This window comes from Xylocopa sonorina, chromosome 9, assembly GCF_050948175.1.
Source record: "Xylocopa sonorina isolate GNS202 chromosome 9, iyXylSono1_principal, whole genome shotgun sequence".
Taxonomy (NCBI): domain Eukaryota; kingdom Metazoa; phylum Arthropoda; class Insecta; order Hymenoptera; family Apidae; genus Xylocopa; species Xylocopa sonorina.
This window is the reverse complement of record NC_135201.1, coordinates 11,418,069-11,433,151: the sequence shown is the minus strand read 5'-3', so window position 1 is coordinate 11,433,151 and position 15,083 is coordinate 11,418,069. Positions and strand designations below refer to the sequence as shown.

At 48.4% G+C, this 15,083-nt stretch overlaps 1 protein-coding gene across 1 annotated transcript in view; it reads right to left on the bottom strand.

Annotated features, from left to right (window-relative positions):
* The window catches only part of LOC143426770 (uncharacterized), a 45,470-nt gene extending 35,702 nt beyond the window's left edge, over positions 1-9,768 (bottom strand). The window contains exon 1 of the mRNA XM_076900399.1: positions 9,699-9,768. Within this exon, the coding sequence (XP_076756514.1) occupies positions 9,699-9,744 (46 nt within the window). The 5' untranslated portion in view covers positions 9,745-9,768. The remainder of the gene's footprint in view (positions 1-9,698) is intronic.
* Between the last annotated feature and the right edge of the window lie 5,315 nt (positions 9,769-15,083).

Sequence of the window (15,083 nt, the reverse complement as noted above, 5' to 3'; positions counted from 1 at the left end):
CCATTTGGAAAAAGAAAATAGAGTAGAGGAGGGTGGAGATGAGAGGAGACGGAAGGTCCATTTAGCCGGGCACGCGATAACAAAACCAGCCCGTCCCAACCGTTTATTCGACCCGCTTATTTTATTCCGATCGTGTGCCCTTGGTCTCCTCCTCCATTCGATGGGAACGCGTAACCATTCGTTGGGACCTGGATAAAGGCGAATCCACCGCAACGGTGATCAAGAATCCCTTTTTTCCAGTCCCTTTACAATTATTAATCTAACTCTGACTCTTCATATCGTTTGGGACCAGGATAAATGCGATTTCACAGCAATGATGATCAAGAATTCCTTTTTTCCAGTCCCTTTACAATTATTAATCTAACTCTAACTCTTGATGTCGTTTCGGACCAGGATGAAGGCGAATGATTTCTCTGAACGCGATGCCACAGCAATGATGATCAAGAATCCCTTTTTTCCAGTCCCTTTAAAATTATTAATCTAACTCTAACTCTTGATGTCGTTTCGGACCAGGATGAAGGCGAATGATTTCTCTGAACGCGATGCCACAGCAATGATGATCAAGAATCCCTTTTTTCCAGTCCCTTTAAAATTATTAATCTAACTCTAATCCTAACTCTTGATGTTTGGAGCCAGAATGAAGGCAAATGATTTCTCTGAAGGCGATGCCACAGCAACGATGATCAAGAATCCCTTTTTTCCAGTCCCTTTAAAATTATTAATCTAACTCTATTCCTAACTCTTGATGTCGTTTGGAATCAGGATGAAGGCGAATGATTTCTCTGAACGCGATGCCACAGCAATGATGATCAAGAATCCCTTTTTTCCAGTCCCATTAAAATTAGTAATCTAACTCTAATCCTAACTCTTGATGTTTGGGGCCAGGATGAAGGCGAATGATTTCTCTGAAGGCGATGCTACAGCAATGATGATCAAGAATCCCTTTTTTCAGTCCCTTGAAAATTATTAATCTAACTCTAATCCTAACTCTTGATGTTTGGGGCCAGGATGAAGGCAAATGATTTCTCTGAAGGCGATGCTACAGCAATGATGAGCAAGAATCCCTTTTTTCCAGTCTCTTGAAAATTATTAATCTAACTCTAATCCTAACTCTTGATGTTTGGGACCAGGATGAAGGCGAATGATTTCTCTGAAGGCGATGCTACAGCAATGATGATCAAGAATCCCCTTTTTCCAGTCCCTTTAATTATTAATCAGAGACTCGCAAGGCGTTTACGTGGTCCTTAACCATCTACCACGGTTCGTCTTCCGGTTGAAGAGTTCTAATAACAACGAAAGGCTTGGACCAACTCTCTTGATGTCGTTTGGGACCAGGATAAACGCGAATGATTTCCCTAAGCGCGATGCTACAGCAACGATGATCAAGAATCCTTTCTTCTAGTCACTTTAATTATTAATCAGCAACTGTCGAGGCGTTTGCGTTATCGTCAGCCATCTGCAGCAGATCGTCTTTCGAATGAAGAGTCCTAACCGGATAAACGCAAATGATTTCCCTAAGCGCGATGCTACAGCAACGATGATCAAGAATCCTTTTTTCCAGTCCCTTTAATTATTAATCAGAGACTCGCAAGTCGTTTACGTTGTCCTCAACCATCTGTCACGGTTCGTCTTCCGGTTGAAGAGTTCTAATAACAACGAGAGACCAGAGTCAGTTGGGCCAACTCTCTGGGTGTCGTTTTATTCCGTGAAACGCGAATTCGCGCGACGTTGTCTCATTTTCAGGAAACGCGTCGCTTTTAGAACGAATTTCCCCTGCGTTAACCGCGTTTGGCTAATTCCCTGACAGTCCATCCGCGACTCTGCGCGGAGGGTAACCGGAGATGGGCGGCGAAAAAAATTCGGTTCCCCCGAACGCGAGTAATTGTCATCAGGACCGGATGTAGGGTTGTTATCCCAAGGACGACGACGACGACGCTGGCGTCGTCCAGCCGTGGTCTTCCGTCGCCCGTAAATTGACTCATTTTCAATTAACGACGATTCCAACCGATTAAAGCGACGTGGCACGCCCATGTATGACGAGTACCATCTGTTGTTGGTGCATTTCAGCCGCACGCGGCGTACCGTGACGGCGGAAAAATTTCACGTGTGTCTCTCTCTCCTCGACCCAGTGGCTCCCAAATGACCCCCCTCCTGCCGTCCGCTGAACGGTAATGTTCGACGATACCAACCAGCAACGCGTTGGAAAAGAGAAAAGAAGAGAGAAAAAAAAAAAAATAAAACAGAAAGCGCAATTTGTTCCGCTGGAATCCTCGCCACGGAGGAAATTGCTTTTTAAATATTCGCGGGCAATTTCGAGTTTATAAATAATGGTGACGCGGATGCAGTGGCTGTTACAAAGAAACGGGGTCGGGGAATTCCGAGTATTTTTGCGAAAACCTGAACAGGATCCGGCGTAAGAGGTTGGGCACACGTAATATCCTCTCCTATCCGTGGTCTAATATCGGTGGAGGAGAAATTTGGGAGCCACTGACCTATACAAACCCCGTCGTCCATTCACCAGCGCACGTGCTCGCTGGTGGGTGTATCGACGGAGCGTCATCGGATGTGTTTAGATAGGCTGGGCTCGCTGGCCAGGTGAGGGTCAGAGGTGTCGCCATATGGGAAAAATCTTGATGGTTTTGGTAGTAATGACCGTTTCGATGGCGGCCATGATGGCGAACCAGCGCGTTCTCCTGAATTAAAAACCGATCTTCGACCAACATCTTGCTCAAACTCACGAAGAATACAGAAAAAAGTAGAATTGAAACGTTTGCAAGAGAACGTTCAAGGAAAAACTTTGCTATGATGTGACGTGGAGAAGCCTAATGCGAACCATCTCGTCCTCCTAAATTAATAACCGATTTTTAATCAACATCTTGCTCGAACTCACGAGGAATAGACAAGAGTCTAGTCTAGTAATCGATGAATGAAATTGAAACGTTAACAGAAGAATGTCTGAAGGAAAACTTCGCTAGGATGTAATATGACGAAGTCTAATGCGAACCAACTCGTCCTCCTGAATTAAAAACCGATTTTTAATCAACATTTTGCTCAAACTCACGAAGAATAGAAAAAGAGTCTAGTCTGAACGAATAAAATTGAGACATTTGCAGAAGAACGTCGCTACGATGTATCGTGGAGAAGTCTAATGCGAATCAGCTCATCCTCCTAAATTAATAACCGATCTTTAATCAACATTTTACTCACACTCAGGAAGAATAGAAAAAGAGTCTAGTCTGAACGAATAAAATTGAGACATTTGCAGAAGAACGTCGCTACGATGTTCCATGGAGAAATCTAATGCGAACCATCTCGCCCTCCTAAATTAAAAACCGATCTTCAACCAACATTTTGCTCGAACTCACGAAGAATAGACAAGAGTCTAGCTTAGTAATCTACGAATGAAATTGAGACGTTTGCAGAAGAATGTATAAAGAAAAACGTTGCTATGATGTGATGTGGAAAAGTGTAATGCAAACCAGCGTCCTCCTAAATTAATAACCGATCTTCGACCAACATCTTTTTGTCAAACACACGAGGAATAGACTCGTGTTGAAGCCAGACTTGTTCCAGCCTGAATGAACGAAATTGAAACGTTTGCAGTGGAATGCATAAAGAAACTCGTCGCTACGATGTAACGTGGATAAGTCTGACGCGAACGAGAGGATTAAGTCGAGCAACGAGTTCGAACGACGCCCAGGACGAGCGGACGAGTGGCCCCGCGTGAACAGCGGCGAGGGTGGAAACGCAGCCGTGGCCTCGACGCGTGTATCGTGGCCGTAAACAAGCGTACAACTTTCACGAGGACTTTACCCGGCGGCCGTTACACGCCGACCCATTTCCGCGGGAGCACCCACACCCTCTTGCACGCCTAAGCTTCGTAAGATAATTGTTCATCGGGGGACGAGGCCGCGTGGATGCACGCGAAACGGCGTGCTGCTGTTTCCGATTGTTGCGGGAGGATCGATCCGCGACACGGTTGCGCCCCAATTCCAAAAATCGCTCTTCGATCGCCGCTTCATCCCCCTGGCGTTCGCCAGCCTAGTCGTGTAACAGGCGTCAAACTCTTTTGTTTTTTTTTCTGGCAAAAAAAAGGGTGGCATCGTCGATTTTTTGTGCTCGCACTGATCGACAATGCACTGGTCTATCGACTGGTGTGAACTGTAAACTTGTAGATGGATGCAGCTGGTTTTTTCTTGAACCTCGATTTTTCGTTAACTCATCGTACTTCTTCGCGAAGAGTAGAAACAGTGGTTCGATTATTGTGGGATCGAAATTGGCATTGTCGATTGTTTGTGCTCGCACTGATCGACAATGCACTGGTCTATCGACTGGTGTGAACTGTAAACTTGTAGATGAATGCAGCTGGTTTTATCTTGAACCTCGATTTTTCGTTAACTCATCGTACTTCTTCGCGAAGAGTAGAAACAGTGGTTCGATTATTGTGGGTTCGAAAATGGCATTGTCGATTGTTTGTGCTCGCACTGATCGACAATGGTTTGGTCTATCGACTGGTGTGAATTGTAAACATGTAGATGAATGCAGCTGGTTTTTCTTGAACCTCGATTTTTCGTTAACTCATCGTACTTCTTCGCGAACAGTAGAAACAGTCGTTCGATTATTGTGGGATCGAAATTGGCATTGTCGATTGTTTGTGCTCGCACTGATCGACAATGCACTAGTGTGAACTGTAAACTTGTAGATGAATGCAGCTGGTTTTTTCTTGAACCTCGATTTTTCGTTAACTCATCGTACTTCTTCGCGAAGAGTAGAACCAGCGGTTCGATTATTGTGGGATCGAAAATGGCATCGTCGATTTTTTGTGCTCGCACTGATCGACAATGGTTTGGTCTATCGACTGGTGTGAATTGTAAACATGTAGATGAATGCAGCTGGTTTTTCTTGAACCTCAATTTTTCGTTAACTCATCGTACTTCTTCGCGAAGAGTAGAACCAGTGGTTCCATTATTGTGGGATCGAAATTGGCATTGTCGATTGTTTGTGCTCGCACTGATCGACAATGCACTGGTCTATCGACTGGTGTGAACTGTAAACTTGTAGATGAATGCAGCTGGTTTTTCTTGAACCTCAATTTTTCGTTAACTCATCGTACTTCTTCGCGAACAGTAGAACCAGTGGTTCGATTATTATGAGATCGAAAATGGCATTGTCGTTTCGCTGGGTCCGTTGAAAGATTACCTACCCCTCTGGCTCGCCCTGCCACCCCTCTGGTGCCACGGACAAATGAATTTCTATTTTCATCGTAGAAACAATTACGAGTAATTCATCGAGGCGATCTGTAGATTTCGCGAGATCGATAACGGCGCTCGTTTTTCGCCATTATCGTTAATGCGAGCGTCGCGAGAGGAACGGCTCGCAGCCGATGATGGCGCGCTTAATAACCGCCCGGACGGTTTCATGGATTTTAATGGAATTGCTTCGAGAACGCTACGTACAGAGTGGCCTGCGTTATATCGTATCAACAGTGGGGACTAAAAATAACAACGGCCCCGTGAAATTTCCATCGAAATCGAATCAATCAATTCGTTTAATCGTTTCGATTAGCGCGGACACAGGACCGGGTGTTGTAAAGTTACTCGAAATTTGGCGAGAAGTTACGAGGGCGAAAAATTTCGTCCGCTCAACGGTATATTAAACGCGAAAGTGCTCTCGTCCAGTGGCGATCGGTATTGATGACAGAAAAATATTTCGCGGCTACTGTCGAGCATCATCGATAATGCAATTCCCCTTTTTATTTTCGAAACGGGTCGCTCTTTATCAATAATTCGCATAAATCACGCGGTATTATTCGCGGTATTTATGTTGTCAATTTACTAGGCAATTAACTGTTAATCGATTTTCCGTATCGTTTTTTCCATTTTATTGCTCGAAACCTCCCCGAGCGAATGCATAATAAACGACACACACACAGAGAGAGAAAGAGAGAGAAAGAGAGAGATTTATATAAATTATTGGTAAACAATAATTTTCAAAAAACCGCTCCATTGACGATCGATGAAACCGACGGAGAACTCTGTGAAATTTGTACACGCTTTATTCTTTAATCGCGGCATGCCTCGCGATGACAAATCGCCGAGTGTCCGCTGTTAATAGCCGGTGGGATCATTCGGGACACCCTGTACATCGGTCAACTTAATTTCCTGCAGCTTAGCCGGTTCGATGCGAAGAAGGAAGCCGCATTGAAAAGCGGGCGTACGCGCGACACTGGCCAATCGGTCGCGTTATTAACTCGTTCGAGGCTAAGTGGCTGGCCCTTTTTATTCCTTTTCCTAATCGAGATGCGTGCCAGCGGAGAAAAGTATCGGTCGATCCGTCGTTGGCCCCTTTGAACCGCCATTGTACCCCGTCGCAAGCGACGATTCGATTTTTTGTTCGGTTCAAGGGGGCCCAATTGGCCTGGCCTCCGCTCCTTTGCTATTTCTGGCCGCGCGAGGATCGCGAGCGTGTCTCTACAATTGCCAGAGGGACGATATCTACATTTATATGGAGATCGAACGAGTAATAGCTGGTCTCGAGAGGCGGGGAGAAGAGAAGACATTGGGACGATCGAGGGCTTTGGTGCTCGACGGCCGTTTAAATTAGCCAGCGTCGTTTCGAAAACACTCAGCGACTGGCGCGAATCGTCCGAGCAAAGAAATGACGGAGAAGAAACAATTCTATCGAACGACGCGGGTAGCTCTGCGAGAACGCCCCTCGTCGAGCGAGCAGAAGTGGATTAAGTCGACTCGACGGTTGTTTTTCCGCGCCGTCGCGACGTCATTTTGGGGCCAATTAAAATATCCTTTATCCTAATATCCCCTTGCGCCCCTCCAGACACCGTTTCCAGCGTAGCTCGCACCTAAGGAGGAATCTTCGAGGCATCGAGAACGCAGTCTTTAACCTTCCTAACAAGCGTTAATCCCCGGGAGAGACTCGAGGCCCCTAGACGTCGCGACGGAGGCGGTAATTGAACGTTATTATACATCCCGCGTCACGAGCGGGGTCCAGGAATCTTCAGGGGTCCGTTAACCGCTGGAAAAACGTAATTCGCTCAGAACTAAAGAACCGCGTGCGCCACGTTCGTCAAACGACGAGGACTTGGCAATTATCAACAGTGCGACTTATCGAGGGCCACTAGCGTCCTTTCTACTGTCGCCAAGAGACGTTAACGCGAGTCACGAGTAGGGTCCAGGAATCTTCAGGAGTGCGTTAACCACTGGAAAAACATAATTCGCTCAGAACTTAAGAACCGTCTCTCGACAAATGACGAGAACTTGGCAATTATCAACAGTGAGATTTATCGAGGGTCACTAGCGTCCTTTCTATTGTGGCCAAGAGAAGTTAACAGGACGAGAGTTGTTTCTTGGATGCCGTTGAAGATGGTGAAAGCAGACAGAGGAAGAAATGAACGTTATTATATATGCAGCGTCACGAGTGGGGTCCAGGAATCTTCAGGAGTGCGTTAACCACTGGAAAAACATAATTCACTCAGAACTTAAGAACCGTCTCTCGCCAAATGACGAGAACTTGGCAATTATCAACAGTGAGATTTATCGAGGGTCACTAGCGTCCTTTCTATTGTGGCCAAGAGAAGTTAACAGGACGAGAGTTGTTTCTTGGATGCCGTTGAAGATGGTGAAAGCAGACAGAGGAAGAAATGAACGTTATTATATATTCCACGTCACGAGTAGGGTCCAGGAATCTTCAGGAGTGCGTTAACCACTGGAAAAACATAATTCACTCAGAACTTAAGAACCGTCTCTCGCCAAATGACGAGAACTTGGCAATAATCAACAGTGAGATTTATCGAGGGCCACTAGCGTCCTTTCTATTGTGGCCAAGAGAAGTTAACGCGACGAGAGTTGTTACTTCGATGCTGTTGGAGATGGCCAGTGAAGGCAGAGGAAGAAATGAACGTTATCACACATTTCGCGTAACGAGCGGGGTCCGTTAATTGCTGGAAAAGCGTAAATCGCTCAGAACTTAAGAACCGCGTGCGCCACGTTCGTCAAACGACGAGAACTTAGCAATTATCAACCGTACCACTTATCGAGGGCAACATTAGCGTCCTTTTGATCGCCAAGAAGAGACGTTACGCGTACGCAAGTTGTTCCTTCGATCCCGTTGAAGATGGTCAGTGAAAAAGCAGACAGAGGTAGAAACAGAGAGAAAGTGACGAAACGTGGACGAGGACGAGACGGTGGAGAGGCGAGCAGGTACAGGCCAGGCTGCAGAGGGTGGCTCTTTAATATTTGCTCGGCGCATCTCGCGGACTCTCCAGGGAAGATCGATGCGACTGTGACCTCCTTCTCTCGCGGGCTGTTAAATTAAATTATTATGATCGTTATCGTTAAGCAGCGGCGAGATATCGCGCGGGGATCGCGCGTGCCGACACCTGTACACCGAGGACGAGGCTCGAGGAGCCGCTCGAAATAATTAGAGGTTCTCGTGTTACCCCAGCTCCTCCGCTAATGGATCCGCCGATCGATGAGGGATTTTTAACGTGCAATTTTCGTACGCTCCAACGATCCCCCATTAACGTTGGCTCCCGGAAGTAGCGCAGGATTTCGCTTTTCCGCCGGAGATGCAGCGCGAAATATCGCGAACAGAAACGTCGATCCACGAATATAATCCTCGTAAGGGTCGCTGCGAATTTCCGTGGCCAGCTGGAAGATCGTTATCGTCCAGAGCAGCCGCTAATGTCCGTCGCCCTCGCGAAACACTCGCAGCGCGGGTCGTCACGCGTTAACAGCGACCCGGTTCGCAGTAATTCTTCATCTATGCGAACATTCCTATTAAGGGCTGGCGAGCGTCGCGACTGCAGGTCGTTCGCCAGGAAGATCGAGCCGCGAGATGCATAATTCCCAACGGAGGGCGGCATCAAATTATATTAATCCACTTCCATCAGGAAATTGAAGCTCGCGACGCAGCTCGCGGCGGAACACGCTTCGACCTATCGATCCCCGGGACCAGCGGCTTTATCCGCGATCGGGTATCGCGATCTGCCTTTTCGCAAGATTACGCGCGCTGCCGCGAGAGGGGCTCGAAAGGACGGGGATAAAAAAAAAGAAACGAGGAACAGGAATTCCAGGCGTACGGTAATTGGGTCAAACCCAGCAACGCGCTTCCGCGTCCGTTGTTTATCCCGTATCGCGAAATGAGTTTTGGGAACGAGCAACGTGGGAAACGGGAACGCTCCCGTGGAAACGCGTGCCGACGACGAACAACAGGAAGAAGACGATGAACTGGAGCGGCTGTTATCTCTGATCGAGTCCCTCTAGGTCTACACGGTGGATTTTCTTGGCCCTGGTAATTCGAACTGTATTAACTTACCAAGCCATACATCCAACGTTTGTACGCATTCTACATTTCTCAATAAAACATTAAAATAGTATGGAACGACAAGAACTATTAAGTCCAACGGTTCATTAATTGTGCTACATCTACAACGAGCTTTCGAGTGCACAAAGTATCTACCCTCAAGATACATTTATAGAGAATATTTCGCGTAGCGATACGACGTTCCAAAGTTATCGAACAAACGACGACTCGAGTAGGTGGTATCAGAATTTTTGATGCTCACGCTAGTCTCCGCGAGCACGGCACGAAGTGACACAGTGGAAGCCATCAACCATGCACGCTAGGGAACAGCAAACGCTATGAACGATAGAAACGATTCCACGGAACGACACACTCACCGTTGACGAGCAGGCAGACGACCACCAGGCCCAGTCTCCAATCCATGGTCGCTCTAAGCGAAGCTTCGCGGCTCGTACAGTTCACCAGCGTCGTCGCGCACAGTGTCACACTCAATGTCAACGTACGTAGCGAGGATGGAACGCACAATAGGTTAGAGAGGCAAGGCAAGTGTTGCGCACAGACACCTTTCGACGAGAGCAAGGGAGGAGGTACGAGCAGTCGCGAGCTCTGAGAGGTCTGCCGGACTCCCCTTGACCTCCCTCACGACGAGTCGCACGCGTGACGATCGCGCGAGAGGCACGCGTCGCGGGAAAATGACTGCTGCCTGACAGGCATTTGAAACGAGCGTATGCGAACCGCGTGACGATCGCGTGTCCAAGTGCCGCGGCCCAAGCTGGCTCGCGGCGCCTACGCTTCCCCGTTTCCCCCACCACTGAGCGAACGAAGTAGCCGAGCGCAGGCGGAAACGAACGAACCAGTTGCACCCCTCGCGACGCGCCTCGTAGTGGGGTTCGAGGGGCGGTAGAGGGTGGTTCAGGGACGTCGCGAGATGACAAGGTAGCTCCTGATGTCTGATATTCCCTTTTATTTCCTTCAGGCGCTACTTCAGGCTTGCGTCACGCGACATTTCGCGATGCGTTTAATTTATTGGGGGGGAGAAGGTTGGTCTCGTGGATGTTAAGAGGATTGGTTGTAGGGGTATCATAGGCGGTTGGTTGAGGAATACACGCGACGAGGGAGGATGGAGAGTTTGATTCGAGGTAGGATATGGTCAGTGGGTCAATGTGTGAGATCTAATAAGCGTCTCGCGCGGCAGGTTGTTCCACGGTGCCATGTCTGGACCAGTGGAAAATTGGATGGTTTCGAGTGAACCTCGATTCCGTCCCGGCGATTTGCTTCCGAGGGGATCAACTGGTATTCGTGCGGACGTTGGAGGGTGAGACGCGAGCGTATAGACGAGGATGGTCGACGGTGGGTGTTACGAACGGAGAGCACGATGCTTTTGGAATTTTTCTGCCGCGACGACGAAAGGGAAAGCGGTAAATAGAGGCGGATCAGCGGTAATGACGGTGTAAGAGAGTTGAACGCTGGCAATTAGAGGGTGCCACGCCGCGCGCTGTTCTTGCTAATGACTTTATTGTTCCTCTCTCGCTGGGCCATTTTTCTTCCTTTGGTTTTCGCTCGCAACGTGCGTTTCTCTTTTCCTCGCGAATTGAATCGACGGATTTAACCGTCGTGACGACGACCAGCAAGCGGTTGTAATTGTTAACGGCACCCCCCCTGCGTTGCCCTTGTTTTTCGCGAGGACAATTCCGGGGTGGTCCCTCTCTCTCTCTCTCTCTCTGTATTTAAATGCCGTGCCCGGAAGTAAAAGGGAAAAAACGTATATATATTCGTCCGTGGGAGCGGAAAATTTGTTTCCCGCTTTTTATTCGCGCCCAAACGGGGACGCGGTCCCTTGACGAGTTAATTAGATTTTTGTTGCACGGAGGGGAGAGCAAAAGGGAAGAAGCGACTCCTTCCTCGACCGTCCTAACCTCGTAATTTTCGCTTAATTGTCTCCGAGGACAATCAACTTTCGAAAACCGCCTACAAAACCTCGCCTGCCTTCTAACAATGTAAATATCCTCTCGTAATTACTGGAGGGACGAGCAAAAAAAGGAGAAGAAGCTGGACGAAAAGGGTTTGGAGGGGCGGATAACGCGAGGTTAACGCGAATCGACGCTCCCTCGATATCAATCGAAGGTTCAACCGGAAGATCGTCAGCGTATCGCGGAAGGAAGAGCGGTTAGCGAGACCCATAAACGAACGGAATCGCGTTAAACCCTGGAACCGCAATAGCAGCCCGCCCCTGCAGTCGTCGTCCTGTTCGCGTGCAATTATAACTGCATCGAGCGTTGCATCAGCTGTGCGGCTTCGATGCGCGGTCGGATTGAATGGAAAAAAAAATCGAACGGGTGGTGGAAGCGATTCGAAACAGGAGGGGCTTGAAAAAGGGGTGTCTGTAAATCTTCGAGCAACGCGATCGCGGCGAAAATAGCAACGTAAACGAGCCTGTGTGGCACCTGAGCCCCCGAACGAGCGGCAGTCTTGAAAAATCGTGTTCTCCCCGGGCACGGCGACTTGAGAGGGTTGAAAATTGATTAAAAACCTGGCAGAAATCGAGCAACGGGCGATTTCTCAGCCGGGACGCGGAACAATGTGTCGCTATTTTGCCTGAAAACCGACCAAGAAATCGACGCGATAAATCTCTCGGTCGTTTCGGTTCCCGTTGGGGCGGAGGATACCAAATACAGCCAACGAATCCACGGAAATACGAGTTCGTTAAAGGCGAATATTATTTCGCCACCCCTACAGTTTCACGAGTGATTTCTCTGCTCGAGAGTCCATCGATGGACCCACGTTCGTTTAACACGGCAAACTTTTTTCCAGAACGCCGGGAAAGAGGAATTAAAAAAATGGTTAGAGTAATGTGGATCGTTATGGCGCCTCGAGGAGTTCCAACGTTCGCCACGTTGCGTTTCTCTTTTTTCTCTCCTTTTTTCTCTTTCCAATTCTTTTTTTTTTGGCACGATGCATCGAAAGTGTTACAGTTCCTATTCTCGTAAGCGTCACTTCCAAGGAAAGTGTTACAGCCTCGCGAATTAAGGACACTTAATAATGCCCATCGACGAGGTGGCTTTATCGCGATCCAGCCGTAATGGAGCCGCGACTGTAATCGCGATTTTATCACCAAAGGAGTTTTAAAGCGGCCGCACATCTCGACCTTACCGTGACCCGTTGATCGATGGCGGCGAGCCTTAATCCGCCATAAATCATTGACACCTTCGCCAACTTCGAGAACGCCTACACACAATGATCCCACGGATAACATCGTGATTTAACGATCGACGAAAACGAGGCTCAAGTGGCCGCGCGTAAATCCGCCCCTCAGATTCTTTCAACCCCGATAACCGTGTACACGCGACACCATCGAGTGAATTCTGCAAATTGATGGAGCGCTGCGGCGAAAACCTGGGGAAAGGGAAGACACCGTGACACTTTCCACGAGCGTTTTCCCAGCGTCTACTTATTTATCGTTTAACAAGAACCGCGAAAAAATTTGGAAATTTCCAGGGGTGGCTTCCTGCGCAGCCCTGGTTCGCACGTGGTTCGCCGTCCAAACGACCAGAAAGGTTAATTACTCGCGGGAGTTCATTCGAGGCGGGCCAGCAGAAAGCGGTAATTGCAAAACGCAAACACTTATCCCGTACCGTTGAACGTGCAAAGGTGGGGGCCACCGAAGCGACTCTTTCCTGGTAATTACATCTCCGCCCCCTCCAGCGGCCTTTTTTTTTTTCAATTCAACCGCAAGCTTCCCCCCTCGCCCTAACCCCCTCGTCTTTATTTTTTCCGTACACGCGAGTATAAATAAGATAACCGGCCGCAATGCACTTTACGCGTCACTTACTCGACCATAAAATGGCCGCATTAAACCGCCATTTTCTATTAGGAACACAGGCTACGTAATTCGCCTGTGGAAAAATCTATCCGCGAATCTGGCTGACTTTAAACGAACGGAATCGACTTCCTGCCAGGTTCGACCCCTTTTAGTCGCCTCTTACGACAAGCAGGGGATACTATGGGTGTATTCTGAATACCCCCCCACCCATAGGGGGACACTTCAGACTTGCCACTTCAGTTCCATCGAGGGAGGTAATCAAAAAAATTGCCACAATTCGATCGATCTCGAGTAACCAACCTTGTTTCTCAATTTTTTGCCAACGTCATCAACGAAAACATTGACTTGGTCGATGTTACCATAACGGAAAGGTTCTACACTGCTGTTTGCTCGCGAGGCAGGGAGGAAGAGAATCCTTTTCACTTTCAATGGTGGATAGAAGGAATCGAGGGCGAGTATGTGGATTCAAACGAGCCAGCCCCTTCTATTCTTACGGTGGTCGATTTAAGGGGACCCATAAAGCTCCCTGGAGAGGGTGGAGGGAGAGGAAGGAACAAATAACGGAGCATGGAATCGTAAGGAATAACGTACGATAAATCTCGGACGCGATGCTCCATGGTTATCCAAAGGCGGGGAGTAAAGGGTGCGCGCGTCTGCCACCCCCTGGAACGGACCGTGATTTCGACGAGCCCCAGGGCAAACGAGCGAGGAAGGAGTAGGAGAAAGAAAAACTGAAACACAAAAGCCGCCAATCCCAAAACGGCCGTGAGCATTAATCCTTTTATCGCGTGGCATAAATGTTTGGAACGGTGACAAACGTTTGCCACCAGGGTGGTTTTAATAAAGCATATTTCTCTGCGCAACACACTTGGCAAACCGAATTTTGTTCGACTCCAACCATGGTTCGAGCGTATCGCAGGAATCATTAGCGGAGTTCGAAAGCGGCGAGGAACTTTTACCAGGATTGTTCTCGCCTATTTTCCACGGGGGAGGCTGCCAGTCGAACCGAAAAAAAATTGCGAAAAACAGGTCCGCGTGTAGAGATTAATCGACTGACACACTTGCGAGCCCCGCATTCGTCCGGTTTGCCCGTGGGGCGTCCGAGGGTGCGCGAAGAGCGACCCGCCCCAACCCTTTGCCACCACCGACGGACCATTGTGCGGGCCAGCGAAAAGTTACAGGCGAGAGAACGAGAAGAAGTGGTTCCAACGCTGGCGGACTTAATGAGAAATAATTGAGTTAAGACCAGTTATTTCAAGCGCAGTGGTTGCCGCCAAAAATCGTCCTGCTATCGTACAAACCGACCAGCTCTTTCGATTAACTCGCGAAAAAGGACATCTGACGACGAACCGACCAGGAACGTTAACGAAGAGCTACAGCTGACTGTGAATTACGCGAAGGGACGCGGTACACTCGAGGCAACAGAGCAAGGTGTGTCCATAAAAAAATTTTAATGGACTGCAGTCCCAGGTACCACGACCCAAAGATACCATCCATCGAGCAGACCCTTATCTCGACCAAGAAGATTAATGAACTCTTGCCTGGTATCAGACTTCGTTTCACCCTTATGATCATGAGATTATCTCCGCTTGGATAACTGCAGTTCACCCGGGTTTATCACCCCGGCAATTTCTTCCTCCAACTCTGTGGGACTTTAATTTTCCGACACACTAATCCGAATTTAACTCGCGCATCTTTCTCCGTCGAGCACTTCGTCCGCAGAGGCGGTTTCCTTCGACGGACGCGTTACCAGGGACAGTTTATTGGGCAGGGATCTCTAACTCGAGGCTAATCTACAGCTAACCCTACCTGACGCTCGCACCATCGATTAACGGGGTAGTTAATACGTTGTAGTACAGTACGCTCCTAGCCGGGGCTCGAGGAATTTGGCTTTGGCCCAATTTACGTGAATTTTTCAGCAGCCACCCTCCACCACCGATGA